The sequence below is a fragment of the Notolepis coatsorum genome (assembly GCF_963971535.1).
Source record: "Notolepis coatsorum genome assembly, chromosome: 16".
NCBI lineage: Eukaryota > Metazoa > Chordata > Actinopteri > Aulopiformes > Paralepididae > Notolepis > Notolepis coatsorum.
The window spans coordinates 46,582,940-46,608,024 of NC_140180.1; the positions used below are offsets into that span (position 1 = coordinate 46,582,940).

General features: G+C 42.8%; 1 protein-coding gene across 4 annotated transcripts in view; it reads right to left on the reverse strand.

The window, feature by feature from the left end:
* LOC311242748 (ecto-NOX disulfide-thiol exchanger 2-like) overlaps positions 1 to 25,085 on the reverse strand; it is a 385,400-nt gene that overhangs the window by 88,998 nt on the left and 271,317 nt on the right. For all 4 annotated transcript variants that reach the window (XM_084331769.1, XM_084331767.1, XM_084331770.1 and 1 more), the window contains one exon: positions 22,385 to 22,513. In XM_084331769.1, the coding sequence (XP_084187895.1) occupies positions 22,385 to 22,513 (129 nt within the window). The remainder of the gene's footprint in view (positions 1 to 22,384; positions 22,514 to 25,085) is intronic.

The window sequence follows — 25,085 nt, forward strand, 5'->3', positions numbered from 1 at the left end:
TGTGCTTCATATGAGAAATATTAAAAGTTTCAATATATGTTTGCACATTAGTATACATTCAGTGTTCGACTTACGTAATGATTAGCTCCATTCTGGTCTGAAACGCCGACGATAATCCTTAGTCACACAGCAAATAATTGCCGTTATCTGAAAAGTTAGTCTGAAAACTCCGCCTCCTGCCGCTTCATGAGTTTTTCCTCCACGCGAAATGTCCTCCTTGCAAACATTGCAATTGCTGTTGGACTGGCTTGACTTTCTATTTTAAAATGCTTAGTTACAAACCTCTAGCAGCTGCTCAAGTCAGTGGATAACCATGTTTCGGGGAGCAACGTGTTGTTGTGATGTGAGTGTCTAAAATTAAAGGGAAAGTGTTTGTTGCAACGGTGTAAATTAAAGGGGATGTGTTTGTTGTGGACAATTATTCTGCTCTGTGTGACAATAAATACATTAATGATATATTATATGTAATTTAAATCCAAAACTAAGGCCTCCGTATGAGTTTAAGACGTGAACATGGTCATGTTTGTTGAAAAAAAAAAAATAAAAAAAAAAATCTTTTTTTGACTGCCGATTTTTATTAAAAAAGATTCCCGATCCCGATCCTCTGAAAAGCACGTGATCGGCGCCGATCCCGATCACGTGATCGGATCGGGACATCCCTACTTTGCACTATATAGTATTGTATATTAGTACATTGCATAGTATATTGTATATTGTATGGTAACTCAGTTACTTCTATTCTGCATCGAACATTGTACATATGTCTATACTGAACACTGTGACTTCTATTTTTACTTCTATTACATGCTATACTATTTTATTTCATTTCTTATTTTATTTCATACTTATCTTGTCTAGCACAGTCTCTGGAGCATAACAGTAAGAAGCATTTTGTATAAAAGTAGTCTGTACTTCTGTATGACAACTATTAAAGAAACTTGAAACTTGAACTTGAAACATCATAGAAACTGCATTTATAGAATGGCCATCTTAATTGATGGGCAAATTTTTTAGAAAACACCTGAAAATTGCATACCCAAAGTAATCTGCAATTTATTATACTTTATACTTATAGCACATGCATGACTCTGGTCTCTTTCTAAAGGAAACATTCTGAATTTTCATCCACAACATTTTGAAGTTAAGTTAAGTTAACTTAAGTTTTTACGTTTTTCTTTACTTCCATTTGAATTATCTTGCAAACGGAGGCCTCTTACAGGTTCCAGCTGATAGGTATGACCTGGAAACCACAATGGGTTCATAGCCTAAAACCTTATCTAGTGCAGGTCCAAAGTTGATAACAATACCACAGGAAATGAGTGTTTTACTAAACTTTTTATAATGGTATGTCAAAACGCTATAACTCTTGAACGCTTCAACGTACAGTCAAAATCTTGGGCTCTAATGAAAGGTTACACATAGTTACACATTATTTATAATAAATAAAAAAATTAATAATAAAAAAATATATTAAATAAAAATATATATTATTAAAATTATTTATTTTATGCGAGCACCTAATACCTTGAATAGGGTATCAATCGAACAGTGACAATATTAGCTTTCAAGCAATGTAGTGGTTCATTGGCATAAAAGCATTGGATCGCCTTAAAAACTAGGCCAAAGTGCCGCGAGTGCAAAACGGCACGTATAGGTGCCGGTGACAGTTAAGTAGGTTAAAAGATGGCTGCCAATGTTTGATAATGATGTAATTGAAATCCATGTTGGTTTGGTGCAAAAACGAAAGAAATGTATGTATTAACATGGCAAAAGCATAATTTTTGTTTGCATTTCTGGCTTGCAAGAGCAGAGGTTGTGTTACACATCCCAACCTTCTGAGTTTCATACACACTTCAAACAATGTTTAGTCTCATGATAACATTCTCAAACACAAAATCGCTTTTGGAAAACCCATTTCAATCCTTTCAAGTTCTATTCTGTGGTTTAAAAAAAAGAAATTCAAATCCCATTTAATATTTAAGCATTGCATTAACACATTGGGTGCCAACCACGAGATTTCTCGTTATTTAATCGTTATTTCTTTTATTAGCGATATTGATAAATTTTTCATCCGTCCAGCCTGACATTATCATTGGGAATGGCTCTGAGCTCGAAAAGGGCAAATACCGCCCCCTATCGTCTCCCGGATGGTAATGCACATAATTGGATTGGATTGAGTGAAAAAGTGCATTAGAGAGAAACTCCGCCCCAGGGTTTCCCCACCTCTGGCAAGCAGTGTCGTGTTACCAGAGTCACTCGCGAGGCTGGAATCAGCTTGGATCATGCTTTTCGGACTATAACGTTGGATCAATAAACGCGATCAATATTTGGAATGGCGATCAGGAATTGGATTCATCTTTTTGCAGAACATCTGATCTGAGGTAAGGAATGTATTTTACCAGTTTTGGGTTAATCAGAGTTGTTTTTCACAGATTGCACAACGTGTGTGTGCGCGTGTGTGGCGTTCGGCGCTGAGCGTGGCACGAATAAATTATTTTTCAGCCCGCTTTTGTATCGTGCATAAGAACACAAATACTCTCGATAATCTAGCGTTTATTTGAAAACGATTCATAAATCTGCCGGAAAATGACGTGTTTTGTGTATTCCAGTAAATGGCTATTTTCGCGGATTTCTCTGGAATGACTAGAAATCTCAGAAACTATACTCTTATTCAAAACGGTATAAAACGGAAATGTACTGATGAAAAAACTATCCGTTTCGTACATGTTGACTGCAAGCAAGTCATTGATAAGCGACGGGTGTATTAGACACAGCGATAATTTAAGATATAGTTTATGCGTTCGCAAATGTGCTCGTCCTCCCATTCATTAACGTGGTGACATCCAAGCGATAAATCGTGTTAAATAAATCCAATGTGTTAATGTAAGGCTCAAAGGAATATTTATCAATTATGTTACCCTGCTGGCATAAATCTGTAACTGGGGCCACAGAGAGCCTCCTCATAGGCAGCAGCTACCAGGCCAGAGGGCCTCCTCACAGGCAACAGCCACCAGGCTAGAGGGCCTCCTCATAGGCAACAGCCACCAGGCCAGAGGGCCTCCTCACAGGCAACAGCCACCAGGCCACAGGGCCTCCTCATAGGCAGTAGTCACCCGGCCAGAGGGCCTCCTCGTAGGCAGTAGTCACCCGGCCAGAGGGCCTCCTCGTAGGCAGTAGTCACCAGGCCAGAGGGCCTCCTCGTAGGCAGTAGTCACCCGGCCAGAGGGCCTCCTCGTAGGCAGTAGTCACCAGGCCAGAGGGCCTCCTCATAGGCAACAGCCACCAGGCCAGAGGGCCTCCTCATAGGCAGTAGTCACCCGGCCAGAGGGCCTCCTCGTAGGCAGTAGTCACCAGGCCAGAGGGCCTCCTCATAGGCAACAGCCACCAAGCCACAGGGCCTCCTCATAGGCAACAGCCACCAGGCCACAGGGCCTCCTCATAGGCAACAGCCACCAGGCCACAGGGCCTCCCTTGTAGGCAGTAGCCACCCGGCCTTCCTTGTAGGCAGTAGCCACCAGGCCACAGGGCCTCCCTTGTATGCAGTAGTAGAGCTGCCGCGGTATTGATATTTTCCTTACCGCACAAATTTGCGTAATATTTCATACCGCCGCAATATAACCGTTGGAATGCATTTTTTTTATATATTTCTTTAGTAGTCTACTCTTTATAGCATATAGCCTGCCTCTAGTCTAAATGTCTATCTTTAGAGGATGACTTTGCAGCATGAATATTGTTTGGGATTCGGCAATCACGCATTCGTTATTGAAAGTGAAACACGGATTTGAAGTCTCCCCTCTGGTCGTGCCCGGTTCACTCGGTGTCGCGGGCAGGGGTGGTAGGCTGGTAGCGCCCGGTGGTTACCCCCTCCCCCCCAACCCTTTCTTCTTCTTATTATTATAAAGTTACTACTTAATTAACAAAGGCATTCGTTTTGTGGCATTAACGTTATATAGTTACATGTTCAATAACATCAGCGTATTTACCGGACCATAGCAAGGCAAGCATTACTCAATTCATATCTCCGTTCCTTCCTTTGCTCAGAGCGTGCCGAGTTGTGCACATTCTGCGGTCTGTTAATAAAGTTTTCAATCAGACAAGTGTATAGAACGAAGGGCTTTTATTATAACATTCGTTGCAGTAAAATCATTATGCCTCGTTTAGTACTCCTGTGGACTGGAGCTCTGGTAGTCCACTCCGGCCGGGAGCTAATGTTATTAGCCTTGTTGTGATCAATGGCTAACATCCAGGAAGTAAAAACCGAATAGGCGCTTGCCGATTGGTGGTAACAGCAGAGGCGGGTGCAAGCGGTGTGACGTAATTGGCAGATTCGACTGTCAATCAAAAATGTCCCCTTGCATTGCTTTGGTTGAGAGTATTATTATAAAAAACAGCGTTGATGCGGTATTCAGTTAAACGCTGCGGTGGGCGTGACATAACAGCGATACCACGGTATTGCGGTAACCGCGGCAGCTCTATGCAGTAGCCACCCGGCCTCCCTTTTAGGCAGTAGCCACCAGGCCACAGAGGGGGGCCTCCTCACAGGCAGAAGCCACTAGGCATTATGACTTTTAATAATAATAACGGTGAACAAAATATATATTTCACTGTTCATTTACGTCAGTTCATGTGGAAGAATACGTGTCAAAGAATGAGATGGCTCTTTCCACCTTGTCATCGGTAATGGGCAATATACCGGTACATTCCTCAGGCTAAGTGTAACATAAGACAAGTTTCGATGAACCGTCAAGAGATGTGGCAATGGGTTAAATTGTGTGTGTATCAGTGGCGGCCGGTGCTACGTATAATAGGAAGGGCGCGGGGTGGGGTCAGTTGTGCAATAGTCAATTTTGGTGAGTTTGCGCCGTGCATACTGTGTGTGTGTGTGTGAGAGTGAGTGAGTGAGTGAGTGAGTGAGTGAGTGAGTGAGTGAGTGAGTGAGTGAGTGAGTGAGTGAGTGAGTGAGTGAGTGAGTGAGTGAGTGAGTGAGTGAGTGAGTGAGTGAGTGAGTGAGTGAGTGAGTGAGTGAGTGAGTGAGTGAGTGAGTGAGTGAGTGAGTGAGTGAGTGAGTGAGTGAGTGAGTGAGTGAGTGAGTGAGTGAGTGAGTGAGTGAGTGAGTGAGTGAGTGAGTGAGAGAGAGAGAGAGAGAGAGAGAGAGAGAGAGAGAGAGAGAGAGAGAGAGAGAGAGAGAGAGAGAGAGTGTATGTATGTGACAAATAAACCTCTTGAATCTTGCCATATTCAATCAGTTTCAGTAACTAGACTCACTTGTTGTTTTGTGGTCCGGGCTTGAACTTTCCATGATAAAGTGTCCATATAAATCCATTTAGTTAGATCCAACACTGTCTGAATGTACAGTATCTCGTGATTATCTCTCAGACTCCTGAGAATACACTTCTTATTACCGAACCAGCTAAACGACCTAGTATAGCCTAGCTAAGCTAACTCACGATCTGAAAATACTCCTGGCTCCTCCTCCAAGCATTATTTTCTGTCTGACGACTGAAGTACAGTGGCGCACTGAGCTTGCTTCGAGCGCTAGAAAACGCGCCCCCCAGACATCATATTTGAAGATCCTAATAGGCTACATTTATTTGCTTGATCCATTTACTGGCTGCGACAATACATTGGCTGCAGTGACGCCCACCACTGTGAGCGTTAAGTCTATGCGCTCAGGCTTGGAGGTAGATGTCTATCAGGAGAGAGTGACGTGAATCACGCACAAAACAATGATTTATATTCGATATATTAACGTTATTGTGCATTTTAAACAAACACTTAAAATTAGTAATTATTATTTATTTTAAACATGTTTATTGTATTTTTAGAGTCCAAAATCTAAATCCAAAAAAATATATTTCTTCTCCTTCTCTCTCCACCAGGGGGGGCAGCGCCCGAGCGCCCTCTATGGACCAGCCGCCACTGGTGTGTATGTGTGGTCATAAGTGCAGCTAAGGGCTAAGGACACTGCAGATACATGAGAGCAGTGGTTGTTGACTGAGCTTTTTTATGGATTCGTCAGGGTACATGTGCGTTTGTTCAGCTAAATGGATTCATACAGAAGTGCAAATGCTTGTGGGCAAAGTTAAATGCATTCCTTAAGGAATCTGTTTGTGTGTGTGTGTCTTGCCAGTTCCTTTAGTTTCTTCCACGCAACTTCCTTAGCTGAATAAGGAGCTCCGTCTCGAGGTCAAATCCAAACATCAGAAAAGCAAACCAATCAATCAATGCCATCATTGCTGTGAACAAAAACAATCTTGTAGTTGTATCATGTTGTATCCTAGAGTCTCTAAATCCAACCAGACCCAGAGATGACAGTGCAGTGCGTGTCCAGTGTCTAGAATAACACACCTTTTCCCCCGCAGGAACTTCCCCCTGGAACTAGGGACCTTTTGAGGAACTCTGTGCGTTTCCACCGCGGGGTCTAAGCAGAAATTGTGGGACTTTATTTTACCCGCCAAAACGTCCCTGCTCTGGGGGTAGGACTCGCAGCCTTTCCCCCTAAATGTATGCTGTTTTCTAGAGCCAGAAACATTGAATGTGATGGTTTATACATATCTACCTTAAGTGGTTCCAGCATTGAGAGAGTCACTGAATATAAATATAGGCATGCTGCGGCCTCAACCCTTAAATCATTTGACTCTGTATATCACTCTGCCCTCAGATTCATCACTAATTATAGATACAACACTCATCACTGTGTGCTTTATGAGAAGGTTGGTTGGTAAACTCCTGCAGAGTTTAAAACATTGATCTCCAACCTTTGTCAATCAAGTTGTAGATGTTTAAAATGATTGTTATCCTTACTTTTCTTATTGTTATGATTTAATATTTTACGTGATTTTACATGCCTTTTTTGCTTAACTCTATGTACACTCGACGTGACTGTAAATGAGGGAAACCTCAGTTGCCTTTCGAGTTTAAATACTGGCATTTAAAAAAAAGAATTGGTTAATTGAGCTACGGTAATGCTATAGGATTAAAAACATTTCCCCCCAACAAATATTTTAGTTACATCAATATTGTGCTGTCAGAACAGTCTTAAGTTTGTAGCTCAAGTATTTAACAAGACATTTAACGTCCATTTCGCCAATGTTATCTGCTTTCAACCAGGGAATGCAAATGTGAAATGTGTATTATAAGCTGATAAATCTAGTGATCTATGCACAAAAAGTGAATATTCTTTAGTTAGAACAACACAATTGTATGAGCTAAGCAGGTGAAATGTTTGCAGGTCAAGAATTTAAAGATCACTATTGCCAATTACTAGGCAACTCTGCCCTCTGGTGCAGAAAAGATCAACAATCTACTAAGCCCTGTTTGGAAATACAAGTCATCTGGACTCCTGTGAGTCAGTGTATTGAGCGGTCGGTTGCACGTTCCTGTTCAATGTGAGGACCAATATGGAGGGAACACTGGTCTGTTTATTTAACCATGATCACAAAGATCTGAACAGAGAACATTGTCCTTCCGTATTCTAGTGAAACTAATTTGTTTAATCTTTGCAGCAGATATTTACATTGTGGTGGAAACACAGACAACAATGGGCTGAAGGAACAAAAATGTAGAGTGAAATGTAGTTCCTGGAACTAAATGTTTGGGGTAATTTCAGTCGTAACGTGTCTCATCTCATGCGTCCTGGATCGAGCTTTTAAGTAATTTTGAATCAGAATATAGTGGATTGAGCTGTATTACACTACCACCTTGTGGTGCTCCGTGCATAGCAGGGTATTTTATGGTAGCATTTCCTGTGAGTCACATTTCTGCACATTATCTGTATGGTCCAGCAAGTTTTCTCCCTCATATTCTTTGAGCCCTACGAAGGTCATATCCGTAAGTAGTTGTATAAAAAGGAATTGTATTGTTTGATTTATTTACACATTTTGTGATGGGACTGTATTGTATTGTTTCTGTTTTCTTGAATCTAGACTCATGCAGATATTATTTCCATCTTTTTTCAGTTTCACACTTATTTCATTAAACCTCTGTGATTCAATTTGAACATGCCGTCTTGGAGAATGCTTGAATGATGTTTAGCGGCTGGATATAGACATTGAAATTAGATGTCGACTCTTGTTACTATTCTGCTCCATTCAGCCTCAAACTCTATAACTGTTGAGGTCAGCTCCGTTTTCACTTGAACCGATAGAGCTATAGGAGAAGCCCCTAACTGATTACATCTGTGGCTGGTGTAAACGTATACAACCTCCGTTCTAGAACGTTACACGAGCTAGCCTTAATGCATTATACAGGCTCTTTACAAGACCCGCAGAATAGCCCCCAGTCACGCACTAATAAACCTTTGCCAAACCTTTTCAGCTCAGGCTTCTTTTTCTCCTCGATTTCAATGGAAACACTGCAGTACTGCATGTTCTAGACAGCACTGGCCACTTAGCTTGTTTTCAGCGCTCAGCGTGCCGAGCACACAAAGCAGGGTTTCCGTTATCTGGTAAAACTCAACTCAACAATACAGGCAACAGTCTTGAGTGTTCCGTCAACATTATGGCTGAGCTAGTCTGACACTGGATGCGTTATGCATGTATTTGATTTGGAATATAATGTATAAGCAAAGGTAGCCTACTTTTTGATTAAAATATTACTACATGCCTCGATAGAATAGAATAGAAATACTTTAATCATCCCGAGGGAAATTTGACACTCACAAATTCGTCACTAATTAAACATCGCTCACATTAAACATTTAGACTAGTGCTGTCAGGCGATTAAAAAAAATAATCTAATTAATTACAGGATTTGTAATTAATTAATCGAATTAATCGAATTTTAATCGCATAACCATTTTATGCCTGATATTCTATATTCTATAATCATATTTCAAATAGCATGTGTCCGGATGGCAGAATTCAGTACTGTATCTACAAAACCGTCTGTTTAATCATCTTCCATCTATTAATTTGCTTAGATTTTTCAGGTCTGGTCAATTTGAGCATGGTGTTATTCAGAGTCAAAGATACAAACAATGTAATTGATATTCTCATTTGGTTCATTACAATTTACTCAAGCCTAGTAACAGACACAGTATTTCTGACACTGGGAATACATTCCCTGAGATCCATAGATGTCCCTAGAATCAGATACCAAGAACATGCAAATGGACCATATAAAAAAGTCTGTAAATGTGTATTCTACGTTCTTATGGAATGAATGAGATAAAAATAATTTTTTTATTAAATTATTATTATTTTTGTAATTCATTTTGAGTTAATTTTCATAACGCGATAATTTGCTGTGTAATTCATTTATCTAATTAACGCGATAAACTGACAGCCCTAATTTAGACAGAACAAAGTCACGAATAAGAATAACAAAACAAATTGCCTAAGAATAATAGAATAAAATATACAGTAAATATACAGAAGTCTACAGAAGTCTACAGTAAGTGTAATATTGAACAGTGTTGTTTTAAAAGTAAAAGTCCAGGAAGATGGTAACTGTCACCCTGTGCTCGGTGAGGCACAGTGATGCATTGTAAAGTCTGATGGCAGAATGAAGGACTTCCTGTGCCGTTCAGTGCTACATTTAGGGAGTGTTAGCCTAGCACTGAACATGCTCCTCCTGTCAGCCAAGTCTGTGTATAGTGGGTGGGAGGGGTTTTCCCTGATGGCCTGGAGCTTAGCAAGGCTCCTCCTCTCCGCCACCATGGCCAGCTCCACTCCAACCACGCTACTGGCCTTCCTGACCAGCTTATCCAGCCTGTTTGCATCCCCTGCTCTCAGTCCGCTGCCCCAGCAGGTCACAGCGTACAAGAAGGCGCCCGCCACCACCGACTCGTAGAACATCCTCAACAGCCTTGTACAGGCATTGAAGGATCTCAGCCAGAAGTAGAGTCGGCTCTGGCCCTTCTTGTAGAGTGCCTCTGCGTGTTTTGACCCGTTCAGTTTGTTGTCGATGTGCACACCGAGGTATTTGTAACCCTCAACCATGTCCACATCGACTCCCCTGATGGAAACGGGGGTCACAGGTGTACTCCTCCTCCCCAGCTCCACAACCAGTTCCCTGGTCTTCGCCACATTTAGCTGCAGGTGGTTTTTATCGCACCATGTGACGAAGTCCATTACCAGTTCCCGGTATTCCCTCTCATCACCGTCCCTTATACATCCCACCCCAGAGTCTTCAGAAAACTTCTGAAGGTGGCAGGACTCTGACCAATAGTGGAAGTCGTTGGTGTAGACGGTGAAGAGGAAGGGAGAGAGGACTGTCCCCAGTGTTGCTGACCAGTCTGTCTGACACACAGCTCCGTAGGCGCACATACTGTGGTCTGCCCGTCAGCAACAACCCAGGACACCAGGGGGGCCTCTACCTGCATCGCCTCCAACTTCTCACCCAGCAGCCCAGGCCTTATGGTATCAAAAGCACTGGAGAAGTAAAAAAAACATAACTCACAGTGCTCCCCGGCTTGTCTAGGTGAGTGTAGGCTCGGTTCAGCAGGTAGATGACAGCATCGTCTACCCCCAGTCGGGCTGGTAGGCAAACTGGAGTGGGTCTAGGTGGGGTTTGATCACCGGGCGGAGTTGCTCCAGGACTAACCTCTCCATCGTCTTCATTGAGAGGTTAGAGCCACTGGCCTGTAGTCCTTGGACGTGCTGGGATGCGGGCACTTAGGGACAGGGACCACACAGGAGGTATTCCACAGTGTCGGGACTCTCTGCAGCCTCAGGCTCATATTGAATATGTGCTGGAGCACATCACACAGCTGAGAGGCACAGCTTTTGAGTACCTTTGGGCTCACCCTATCGGGACCCGCAGCCTTGACTGCGTGTAACTTGCTCAGCTGTATACTCACCTTGTATGCAGAGAGCCACACTGTGGGGGTCTCAGGTGTTGGGGGGAGGGGCGGGTCTTCGAGCCGCAGGGGGCAGACAGGCTTCACCAGAGAGAGGGGGGGGGGGGGGGGGAACAGAGACTAGCCAGGGCCGCCGTATGTAAAATTGATGATTCTTTATATAGCCTATCAATTCATTCATTCAAACTTTTATTTAGATATAGTGCACATCTGACTAGATATTATGGAGAGAGCTAAATAAAAGATATAATAATAAAGATGAGAAGAATGAAAACAAAACATGGGTCTAGGCTTGGTTATGTCTTCACACTAGAACTGGAGTCCAGGCCAAATGTCATATCTCCTCAACCTTGGTCGTTGCCATAAGAACACTGTCAGACTGTCGCCTAGTGTCTTTGCCTAGTATACTAGTTGATCATATTAACCATTCAAAGCTATCAGAGATAGAATATGTATTTTAACACAGAACTATATGACATGATAATATTTCCGTCACAGTAGAAATCAGGACATTTGTAATAGTGCCAGTATCAACTTGCCCTCCTCTGCCCGGCCGGCTGCCTGTCATTTGCGATGCGGGGGTTCGTCACAGCATGCAGCGCTTAAAGTTCAACCTAGTAGAGCTCGCCGAGTGCTCTGCGCCGTGAAAAGCCACCGTTGACATTGTTGTGTCCTATGTGAAAGGCCTGTACTTATTTAAATGGTAATGGGGTGCATTTTTATAGTGCTTTCATCCAAAGTGCTTTACAACTTGTGACTCACATTCACCCATTTACTCACACATTCACTTCACACTCCTGATGGCAGAGGCAACCATGCAAGGTGCCAACCTGCTCATCAGGAGCAGTTGTCTTGCTCAAGGATACTTCCAACACGCTGCCGGAAAGAGCCAGAACCTAACCTTCTAACCTTCCGATTACCAGATGACTGCTCTATCTACTGAGCCACTGTCCCCATCCTGTAACACAAGCCACAAGCCTGTAACACAAGCCACATGCCTCAGGCACGCGGGAACTATAAAACGGCAGGGGGTGCTGGGGGGTCGCCAGATGAAAAAAAAATAAAAATAAAAATAAAATTGGTCAGGCCACTGAACTTAGAAGCAGGCCAGGCCAGTGTTTCTATTTGCACCAGCGCAATAGTTAGATAACCTAGGTGGGGAACAACCAGGAGATCACTGCAACTCACACAAGTTGGAGAACTATCTCTCTCTCTCCCTCTCTTGCTCTCACACACACACAAAGGGAGCCGCATGTGATTGGTGGAGGCGGGATCCTTACGAAAAACTGCTAATCATTGACACATGCTAGCCTGTAATAACCCCCCCCAGAAAAATGTACTTTGCATTTGATATATTGCAAATATATGCCATCACACACACTGGCATTTAAAGGGTTAGAATTATAAAATGAATATGTGGTGTTATGATCAGGGCTGAAGTTGAATAAAATATTGTATTTATCAATTACAAAAAACTGAAAATCCATAAAAATCTGTGTTGTTGCTAATCATACATATGCTAGCCTGTTTTTTAACAATAAGTTGTGATGCCATCACAAACACTGGCATTTAAAGGGTACAAATAAAAAAAATGCCTTCACCAGAATGCAGGAAATTAAGTCTTTGTAACAAAGAAATTCCTGGTGGGGGACCCCCAGACCCCCTGCTTAAAAAGTGGCCTGACTGGGGCTATATTTCCTGGCCTGAATGATTTCCCCAGTCAGGCCCTGGTTAAAAGCCTCCAATGCTTATTAGTGTGTGTGCGTTTGAACGTGTGCATGTTTCAACCATACATTTCTATTTAAAATATTTTTTTTTACCTCCTATAATAGTGGGGGTCGCGGCTCTCTTGACACCGTTTTTTTTGGGTCGCGGCCTGAAAAGTTTGGGAACCCCTGGTCTAGCCTGTACCCCCCAGACATGTTGCTGGCCCCGTCAAAACAGTATCCTATCAGCCTCTCCATGGGCAGGTCGAGGCGTAAAAGTATTTTATACACAAAAACAGCGTCTCGGCTGTTGTGTCTGGGCCGGGCATTGTAAAAACCCCAAAAGAAGTTCTGAGCTTCCAAGTTGTCATCGGCTAACTGTATATTACACGAGAATTGTTCTTTTCCAGTGAGTGACATCAGTGGTTCCGTCAGCGCTCAAGCCAAAGATTGGGCTTTTGGATGCTTTGCCTCTAATTTGTCGCTGAATATCATGGGCAAGCAGCTGTAAGATTTCGTTTTGGATGTTGTTGGACATCCAGTTGTCTCTCTTTTGGAGCCAATTCTTCAACTCGGGATCAGACTCGGTGCGCACTCTTTCCATCATGAGCTGCCATAACACCCCATCCCTATTTGCATCACCCCTCAGTGGAAGCCCCTGGCGCCCGAGGGGGGGTATAGGGGAACAACAGACTCAGTTAACTCTTCAATACCTGATGCTGAGGCTGAACCTGTCGTCTCTGTCTCTCTCTGACGTTTATCAGATTTAGTGGGACTGTCACTGGGACCGGCGGGACGTTTAGAAAATAAATCTGATATTTTTCTTTTCTGCGAGTGAGACATTCTGTGCTAGCAAAGTCTGACTACTAGCTCAAATCGACTGACTGCACAAGCACTGTATCACAGTAGCTCAGTGGTTCGTGGCGCGTGGGAAGGGCGGGAGACAGGAGGTGAATACAATTAGTTGTTTCACCTGTCATTCAATCAGTCTGTGACAGTCTGTCATCACTCGAAAATCTACTCGGTTTTACACGTATGATTGTGTACATACAGTAGTGTAATGAATGAATGAAAACTTTATTTAACAGATTGGAGAATGGCTACAATACAGTAAGGCTCAATACACACAATATTAAAATGGTGACGTGCTTTGAGCAGGATAAACTTATAATATACAGTGTTACAGTTATATAGTTACAGTATATACAAATATATAAATACTGCCATAAAAAAAAAAAATAATAATAATAATAATTGCAATAATTGAGAGGGGGTGCTGCAGCACCCCCCGCACCCCCCCTTCCCGCGTCCCTGACATGCCTGTAACAGAAGCCAACCAAATGGAAAATTATAAATGGACTGCATGTATATAGCTGTCTATAGACAGAGATGCCTGGAGATCACTTATTGACGGCCTATGCCCCAGAAGGGGTAGCAGGCGTAAGTAAGTAAGTATGTACAGTATATAGCACTTTACAACTGATGCCTCACATTCACCTATTATCTCACACATCCCAACGGCAAAGGCAACCATGCAAGGCAGGAGGATTTAGTGGTTCAGTGTCAGCTGCTGGGAGGAGCCGGGTCAGATTGACAGACGACCACTTTACCTTCTGACTGAGCCACTGCAACCCACCAGTCACCAACATGTGGGAGAAATGCCAGTGGTGTCAAACTCCAATGACCAAGGGGGACGCAATGAAAAATACAGTTCATTCCATGGGCCAGACACATAATAACTTCTGAAGTAAAAGATAAAAACACTAAATAAAAACACAATGCAGGTGCAGAGATTCTCTGTGCGTTTGCTTGAAAAGTGGAGAGAGCGTTGCTGCGCAGTGAGACGGAAGTGTACTCTATTTGTATCACAGCCCAGTAGAATTGTGGCGAGGAGAGGCAGCGGGCCAAAATGAATTGACAAGCAGTCTGCGGGCCGGCTTAATGCCCCACGGGCCTCGCATGTGAGGTAGGCTGAGGAGACAATACCCCCTTGCACTTCACACACAAGTGTAATAACGACTCCAATTCAACACCTGTCACCTTCAATGAGCAGACTGCCACAATACAATCTCCATTCACTACCGCTTGAGATCAATACACCTTTCAATTGATGTCAACGGAAACACAACACAGTCCTTATGCTGCATCAACTCAGTAGAATCTCTATTCGTTAGACCAGCCCAGAGGTGGGTCTACAGTACCGGCCTCCATCGAACACACTATAATAACAATGGCTGTGGAGAAGGAACAGTGTGGACATCAGAGCCAGGAAAGGGGCTTGTGTGTTTGTCTGGACGCAGCAGCACTGATCTGGTTTCTCTGATAGCAGGGGAGAAACACACCGCTGCCTCACACAGGATGACATGCAGACAACATCTTCTGTTCTGTTGCTTCTGGGAAAGATGTGCTCGTGGGCTGGGGGAAACTGACACAGAAGCAAGCAAGCAAGAACGTGCACACACACACACAGCAGGTGGAAAGGAACAGAGGATGAGACACAGGAGCTTTCTCTCCTCTTCATATTTGATCAGAGGTAACTGACGGAGGAGAACAGAGGAGGAAAAGTGGAATAATCATTGTCATGAAAAAAAAATGGATTTCCTCACAGGCATACGCTTATCCAAACACTGCACAATCTACACGTTTCAGTGAGTGAGTGTGTGCGTGTGTGTGTGTGTGGGGGGGGGGGGTAATTATGAGGAGAGTTAAACAAAGGTCACATTTAGCATAGGGAGTTACATCTACTTTGCAACAGAAATCTCATTCATATATTAAAGCTGGCTGTTAGCGGCCAGCCTGGAGTTCCTGCCTCCTCATGAATGGTTAAAAAGGAGAAAATGAAGGAATGAGAGGAGAGCTCACTTCTGGATCTCTCTCGGTCTCTCTCTCCCCATCTGAATATACCTGCATATAACCCCTCTATATACTTATGTATACACCTGCATATAACCCATAGCTCTGTATGATAGCATGTACAATAATACTGTATACCATATATATTTAAAATCTAGGTTATTGTCCAGCCAGATGCCAAGGTATTTGTATGTTTCAATAACCTCAATAGAACAACCATCAAGGGTGAAAATAGAGGGGGTATTTGCTCCTAGTTGGAGCAAATACCATTGCCTTTGTTTTGCTACCATTCAATAGCAGTTTTGAATCAATGAGTATGCTGCAAGGAGGCAAAATCAGACTGTACATTTGTGACAGCCTCAAAAGAAGGAGCACAAGAATACATAACTGTATCATCAGCATATATACGTTACTGGGAGTGAGTAAAATGATCACAGATGTTATTTACATATAATAGAAAAAGAAGCTGACCCAAAATTGAACCTTGTGGAACCCCCTTTTCGAAAGTAATTGGATCAGAGACAGAGTCACCAAGCCGAAAGCTTGTTTCCAGATATCAGGCACAGTGTTTCCCACAGGATTTTGTGAGACTGTGGTGGGTGAACCTTGGACCCAGTCTAGGGAGGTCCGGGGGCATGCTCCCCGGGATTTCTTTTTTTTTGTACATTTTAAAGTTAAATGCATCAATCTGGTGCACTTTGAGAGCAAAATAAAGAGGCCAGCCAGATCTATGATGAACGTTGTGCTCAAAACACAAAATCGACTAGACTGCAGTGCTTCCCAATCCTCTCCTCAAAGCACGCCAGCCGTTCCATGTATTTGTTCAATTCCACCACCAGCACACCCGATTCAACTTAACAAGCCCTTTATTAGTTGAATGAGGTGTGCTGGTGGTGGAATTGAACAAATACATGGAACGGATGGGGTGCCTCGAGGAGAGGTTTGAGAACCACTGACAGGGGTTCCCAAACTTTTCAGGCCGCGACCCCCAAATAACGGTGTCAGAGAGCTGCGACCCCCACGCTTATATCCATCAATGTATGATCACTGCCACCAGTCTAAGCCTATGGAGATGTTTACCTTCTTTGCAGGGCTATAACTTTTTAAATTGTATTGCTAAATTGACATTACTATGGCCCATTCAACATCGATTATCTATCGTTCAGGATGTGGGAACGTTATACTTTTTCATTCATAGATTCATACGAAAATACCGTCTAGAATATAAATATGTTTTTATCGTTTTCTGCAGTAATTCCTAGAACGTGATTTATAGGCATAAACGCATATATAGATTATCAACTGCCGTTTGTTGGCGATACACGCTATATAAAAAATTTCAACTGTACATGAGCCTAAACGTTATGACGTATCATGCGTGGATGAATGGGGGGGGGGGGGGGGTCATTTATAATTCCGTGATCGTCAGTAAATGCTTTATGTAGTATGGGTGATATATTGAGAAGAGCAGTTTGAGGGCGGCTAGGTGGTGTAGTGGGCAAGGCACTCGCCACCAATGTGGAGACGCTGGGTTCGCGTGTTCGAATCCAGCTCTCCACATTGTTTTCAGTTTGGCTGGTTGTCCGTACTAATACAATTGGCAGTATTAGAGGGTGGGAAACTGATGGGTGGGGATCGGGCGTTGTGGACAGCGACTCCTACAGGTCGGTTGGTGCGCCTGCGCAGTAGAATCAGGAAGTGTCTGGGGCAGCGTGAGCCTCCCACGCGTTACTCCTCGCCACTGAGAGATTGAGCTGCGCAGGTGAAAAGATGCGACTGCTGTTACCTCAAGTACCGGAGGGGACTTGTGCTATGTATGACTTAGTCCACATTGCAGCCGGCTTGTGGGAGGCAAGAAACAGCGGGAGGGTTGAATTGGATGATACGAAATTGGGATGGGAGAAAATATAGAAAAAAATGGGAGAAAAAGTGGATAAAAAAAAAGAAGAGAAGAGCAGTTTGCACGAATAATAATAAACAAACACGCTGAAAATGACGTCAGCGTCCGCTTACCATTAGCCTATGAGACTGGAGTAAAAAGATCCCACTTATTTGACGGCGATCGACTCGATCCATTTCCGGTTTATATAATAATAATAAACGCCCAAATCATCTCGATTATTGAGTTATGGCAGCGATCCATATACACGATGTGTGTCTACAGTCCCGCAACAATATGTGAGTGCCGGACGCATTTCCCCGTTGCACCGAGATCACAAGAGATCCATTTCCGGTTGCAACTCGCCGAGCATCCACCAGGCGGCAGTATTGAAGCGTTGCAGAGTTGTGCAGGCTCCCACTGCATCAGACCAGGCTCCGTGAGGGAATTATGAATAACATGGCGAAAAAATTTAATATGATCTCAATAACGTCGTACGCCGTGGAATGGCAGAATTCGCATGAACTTGAAACACGTCGTAAGCCGTTTCCGGCGGTGGATGTGTTAATAAATGGAAATGTATGATTGAAACATGCACACGTTCAAACGCACACACACTAATACGCATTGGAGGCTTTTAACCAGGACCGGACTGGGGAAATCATTCAGGCCAGGAAATATAGTGCAAAATATAGCCCCAGCCAGGCCACTTTTTTAAGCAGGGGGTCTGGGGGTCCCCCACCAGGAAATTTCTTGTTACAAAGACTTCATTTCCTGCATTCTGGTGCAGGAATTTTTTTATTTGTACCTAGCTAGCATATGTATGATTAGCAACAACACTGATTTTGATGGATTTTCAGTTTTTTTGTAATGTCAGATTGAAAATAATACAATATTTTATTCAACTTCAGCCCTGATCATAACACCAGATATTCATTTTATAATTCGAACCCTTTAAATGCCAGTGTGTGTGATGGCATATATTTGCAATATATCAAATGCAAAATAGATTTTTCTGGGGGGGATTATTACAGGCTAGCATGTGTCAATGATTAGCAACAACAGTTTTTTGTAAGGGTCTCGCCTCCACCAATCACATGCGGCTCCCTTTGTGTGTGTGAGAGCAAGAGAGAGAGAGAGAGAGAGAGAGAGAGAGAGAGAGAGAGAGAGATAGTTCACCAACTTGTGTGAGTTGCAGTGATCTCCTGGTTATTCCCCACCTAGATTATCTAACTATTGCGCTGCTGCAACTAGAAACACTGGCCTGGCCTGCTTCTAAGTTTAGTGGCCTGACTGCATTAAAAAAAAATAAAAAAAAATAAAAAATCTGGCGACCCCGACTTTGGGAACCCCTGGACTAGAGCATACATTTGAGCCATCAAAGAAATGAAGCAAAAGTGCTTGAACTGGTTTATTTTTTAGAAAATAAAAAAATATACTGGATTACTATTACGACTACTACCACTGCCATAAAAAAAAATCTGTTCTAGGTAACAGTCTAGGTAATTAATGGGAAACACTGAGGCAGGACCTCTTCAGAAATAGATAGATTATACAAGTCTGTTAAGGGTTGAGCTATAATAGGTGCTGCAATTTAGGGGTCAATGCTGTCAGGGCCAGTGGTCTTTTTAGGATCTAATGTTTGCGGGGCATGCAGGACATCAGACACAAGAAAAGGAGAAAAGACAAAAGTAGGCAGAGTAGAAGAGGGCTCTGAGGAGTTGATACTCAACCTCGAGTCAGGATGTAAGTCATCAGAAACATGCGCAGCCTTTTTGAAATATCATCAATCATATCACAATTGAAATATATGTCAAGATAATCGCAATATGATAGTTTCCATAAAGTTCCGCCCTACTCGTTTATTTGATTTACTTCACCAAACGCCTCACGCTACTAATTACAGTGTACAGCTTCATTTATATTAAAACTACCCTTTTATTGTGCATTGTCACTGTAAGTGGAAGATTTGGCAAACATATTGGGTGCGGGGTACTAATATTTATTTAACATTAGAACATTAGAATATCTTCTGAAAGTGTTTTATTGGAAGGATTGACCCAATTCTTTTTGGAAAAGTCAACAAATATGTTGGATAGGTGTACATAGACCCTCCATTATTGACACCCTTTACCCAGAATGCATCACTCTAAAACTTTGCTTTTGGCCTTGAAAAAGTGCTCGGAGCATGGCACTAACACTGCTAGGGTTAGGAGTAGGGATGTCCGATATTGGCATTAAAATGTGATATCGGAAATGATCGGTATCGGTTTTAAATTTTTTTTTTTTACATTTATTTAAACTTTATTTACCCAGGCAAGCAAGTAAGAACAAATTCTTACTTTATTTATTGTCAAAAGTATGCATAATGTTGTGTTAATTCCACGACAAGAGATATGTAATGTTAATTACCTGAAATTATATCGGTATCGGTTGATATCGGTAATTAAGAGTTGGACAATATCGGTATATCGGTAAAAAAGCCAATATCCCTAGTTAGGAGTCCTGTGTAGCTGAATAGGTAGAGTGCTTGGTGCTCAGAGCATGGCACTGACACTGCTAGGGTTAGGAGTCCTGTGTAGCTGAATAGGTAGAGTGCTTGGTGCTCAGAGCATGGCACTGACAGTGTTACGGATTCGATTCCCACTGGGACCACCCATACTGAAAGATGTATGCATTCATTCCACTGTTGAAGTCCTTTAGTAGTGCTAGTGCTGGGAAATCGCTACAGAAATGCAGCCATCATTCATTCATTCAATGAGAGTAACTACTGGACTGGACTGACTTCCTTCCAACGGTTGGCTACACCGCTGGTCCATGTTTTCTTTAGACTAGATTCAAGCGTGAGTGTGTGCGGAGGCACAGTGGAGCCCCGAGAGAGGCAGAGGAACAGCACGTGGCTGGGGCTGACTCAGCTGGACCGGGACATTAATGAAGCTGTCGGCTAATCTGGGCCGTGGGAGGGAGAGGGGGAAAAGGAGAGAGGGAGAAAGAAGGAGGGAGGGAGGGAGGAAGTTATGGAAACACCAGCTGTTTTTCCAGGTGATCACGGAGGGAGGCCACAGCTGTCCTCTCCTCCCTCCCTCCATCCCTCTCTACAGCACCCGGATGAACATGCCCCTACTAACTAACTGCTTTAATGAAGATATATTACCCCAATGGAGACTTGCTGAATTATTTGGCACACAGATCAAGGCTTCTCTCTCCGACAGTATCCATCTCCATCACACTGTTCAGCTCTGTCTCTGTAATGTGACGGATTCTCTCTTGAATAGAGCTGGTAAAGGGTCAGACAGCAGCTCAGTAAATACTGATAATTAATTTCAATACAAGCTGCGTAGTACGCTGACTGCAAGTGCAGTCTTGACAACTTTGGGGTCTAGCGAGGAATATAGGAAGTACACGAGGAAGTATTCAAAAATAAAAAAAACAAACGAGCCCTGGACATACAGCATGTTTCTCACACGGCCTTTCTTCACTTGTCTTGTTAACCAGGACAATGGCCCCAGAGGAGCCCGCTAGGCGTGGTAGGGTGTCATTATAGAAAGGAGATGAAGGGAAAAGTGCAAAGTGACAAGATGTAGGAAAAGAGGAGGGAAAGTGATCATGCATAATTGACTTCAGTTGGAGAGACGTGTCGAGCAGCTTTCATTTCCTTTCCTCATCTCTTAAGTCAGTGGCACAGAAGCCCTGAGGAATGGAATCAAAGGCTCCGCCGTCTCACACCAGCAGCAGCCAGCATAATCTGCCCCTGGCTCTGAGGTGAGGGCGTGTTGCACACTCATCCGTCTGCATGTGCATTGTGCATACATGTGAGAGAGAGAGAGAGAGAGAGAATGTGTGTGTGTGTGTGTGTGTGTGTGTGTGTGTGTGTGTGTGTGTGTGTGTGTGTGTGTGTGTGTGTGTGTGTGTGTGTGCGTGCGTGTGTGTGTCTGTTTGCTAAGATAGTGAAAAGAGTCATAGCTCTGTGTTGCCGACTCAGCTCAGGCTGTTCCTGTCAATAGTTGGGTCCAAATAGCTGACGCAGCCAAATTACCATAATCCACAGCATAATTTTACAAGGCTGCAGTGGATTTCGCTACAGTGGACTCGACCAAAGATTGTGGAATGTTAACATACGATGGTTCTGACCATCAGTGTATTATACTGAAGATACTCCAGCATCTGCAATATTATAGTATAGTATCTAAACCCATGGTGATTCTTAGCCCCTTTCGTGACTGTGATGCACGCCAACAAGGTTTGGCCGAGTGAATACACAGTCACTTGCTCCTCAATGGGAAACCAACCCTCAATGGGAAACCAACCTAGATTTACCATGAAGGACTAACTTCTAACCGAACCGTTCGTTATACAAGTATCACAGATACATTTCAAAGGTACTCACAGTTGCACGAGGGTTTCGAACAGAGAAACGCTAGGGTTTGAAAGCTGGGCGTTGCTAATAATTATTTTTTTTAAACTGGTCAACACAGCTTCATTTCCGGCATTGGGTGCCTGATGCGCATGCGCTGTGATCACAGTGCAGGCGCACCAGGCAGCCAAATACGGAAATAGCGCTGTTTTGAGCAGTGTTGACCAGTTTATAAAAATTATTTAAAATGTTTATTAGCTCGTGCAACTGTGAGTACCTTTGAAATGTATCTGTGATACTTGTATAACGAACGGTTTGGTTAGAACCAGTCCTTCATGGTAAATCTAGGTTGGTTTCCCATTGAGGAGCAAGTGACTGTGGATTCACTCGGCCACACCTTGTTGGCGTGCATCACAGTCACGAAAGGGGCTAGGTGATTCTGCCGTCCTAGTGGTTGCTATTTTCACCCTACTGCACACTCTGCCACACCCCAATTTGTGATTACCTCTTTGGAGGAACTATCCAAGTCTGTCTATGAAAATAAAATCACTAATTGGGGAGGGGCAGAGTGTGCAGCAGAGTGAATCGTCAGGTCAGAACTTTCACCTGATGTAAGTGGAACTTAATAACATGTTTACATGAGCCGACTCAAAAATAGAATAAAAATTAAACAAACAATAATGAGATATTGGTGAGGTGTGTAGAAGCACTCTGTATGAGGGTTTCTGGTGTGTTCTACATACAGCTCAGTCCAGCAGGCATGGTGTGGGTATATTTAAGTTATGTGGTACCTGGCATGAATGGATTTTCGGTCAGGCCCATGGGAGCCAGGCCCAGGTTGTTCATCGCCGTTGCCCAGGCATTGGGGTCCGAAATGGGCATCGGCATGGAGCCGGTATCCATGGTCATGTTACAGATCTCTGGAGGGGGGTGGAAGAGAGAGAAAGAGAGAGGAGAGAGAGAGAGAGAGAGAGAGAGAGAGAGAGAGAGAGAGAGAGAGAGAGAGAGAGAGAGAGAGAGAGAGAGAGAGAGAGAGAGAGAGAGAGAGAGCGAGGAGAGAGGAGAGAGGAGAGGAGAGAGGAGAGAGAGAGAGAAACAGAGAGACAAGTCAGTTGCTGGGCTCTTTCGTTAGCTTTCGGGTATTTTCTTTTATTTAAATGAAGACAACATGATATCGTAGATCTGTAAATTCACCAGACACTTGCATCATTCTACCAGCCAATCTGAATCTCAGAATAGGAAAGAGTCGGGCACCCAAGTGGCGACCCATGTAGCACGTGGCCGACCCGGGTTCGATTTCCGGACCCGGCGTCCTTTGCCAAATGTCTTCCCCCCGCTGTCTCCCGCTCTTCCTCTCTCTCTCTCTCTATCTCTACCGGACTGCCCGGTAGTAAAAAAAAATTCAAATCTGCCAAAAAACTAATAATAATAAAAAAAAAATTAAAGAATAGGAAAGAGTCATTTACATGTCACAGATTCTTAGTAGAGTAGGCAAACCTACAAGCCAGACAAAATGGACCAGCATTTAGTTAGATCAAAATGCCCATTAATTCTCTCCTCTGCTTGACCTATTTCAGACATGCCCTGTAAATTGCTGGGAGATGGGGAGCGCTGCTTTGCCAACCTGTTTCCTCTCTGCTGATGCCAAAATCAACAGTGCAGTTAATAAGGAGCAGGACTGAGCTCCACACATACTTCACTTCAAAACCTACTACATGTGGCAGTGCACATGTGTGTGTATACACTAGTGGTCGACTGATATATAATTTGATATATATATTATATATATATATATATTGGCCATTAAAAAGATATCTGCATCAGCGGATAATATTACATTTCAATACTAGCCTACTAACATTACCATTTTCTGTGGGCTCTAGCAAGCTCAATTTGAATGAAAAGGGTTCCAAAGTTCACAGATATTTTGAAGAAAAAAATACTGCAATACTTTATAAACAAAGATTGTAGCAACATTTTGTTTAGGCTAATGATAACAAGTTTATATATATATAAACTTTATATTTGCATTATACCATGGCCTGGGTATACTGTTTTGATATACTGCAGGGCTAGTGCCTCACCCCAGTTCAAAATGTACGTGCAAACTTCTTCTGTGTGCCATTGACAAAAACCGAGAAATCGAACGCCATGCTAGCAAGCCTTTGTCAATAACTTTGCCTATAATTAACAAACATGAATTTGATTTGACAGTATGTTTGGCAAAAAGGCTGACATTGCTAACCAGACATCTTATACCAAATCAATAACTTTTTTTCATGTCAAATATGCTTTGTGCATACTTTTTCAATAACCACACACCTTGTTGTATCCCTTACTTATAGCTCTAAATATTGGTATCGCCCATTGAAAAACCTATATTGGTGGATTGCTAGTACACTTCTGTCTTCTATATTAAAGGGGAACTACACCCAATTTCATGTTATTCCTCTGGTCACAAGTAGGGATGCACCGATCCGACTTTTTCAGTCGCGATACCGATACCTGGGTTTGGGTATCGGCCAATACCGATAGGATATCCATTGTCCAAATTTTTTTCTCCAAAAAAGTTAATTACAAAAATATTTAATCCATGTTTATTTTTTATTAAAATATATTTAGTTTTTAAGAATTGTAAAGGATCACAAGTGTGTTTTTGATTTGTTGTAAACAGACAGAAAATAAACGTCATTAACGAATTAATAAAATGTATGCCTGTCACTGTGTGGAGACTGGGATCATTCTTTTGTGCAAGGCAACATCAGGCTTGACTTAAAACATTACTCTAACTTAGTGAAACTAAATGTAACAAATTAACACAGATATAAATGTACTGAATGGTTATTTCTTATTTTATTTCTATATATATATATATTTTTTTTTACCGATACCCGATCCAGCTATTTTACTGATATCCGCGGCCGATACCGATACCAATATCAGATCGGTGCATCCCAAGTGTGATTCTTAACACATTCAGCGCCAATCACGAGTATAGTCGGGTTATCTCGCCAGTGGTTGAGCGCCAATCACGAGTATAGTCGGGTTTTGATCCTTTTCCTCTGATCCCCGTTCTAAATCATCATACGGATCATTCTAGCCGTCCCTTGCTCGTTTGTATACGTTGGAATTGCAATGCCGATCGAATATCCCCAGGTGGCAGTATTGTCTGTGTCTGAACTGGAATTGCATTGGCGTAGATACACGTTTTCCTTTATTTTTTTTGTAAGGGCTCCTCCTGCTTGAACAGAGATTCACATCGATCGCCTCGAAATTTCGTTGCTGAAGCGTATTTACCATCGAAACGTGTATAGACATATACACTGGTAATCGCAATGGCGATGCGATTACTTGGAATTATTCTTTTTGGAATACCTTCTGGCTAAGGTAAGGTATATTCTATGTCTATTTTACCAAACCTGAAACATGTTCACAGTTGTGTTTTAGCGGACGTAAAACATGCTTGACAAACACGATCACGGTTTTGAGTTA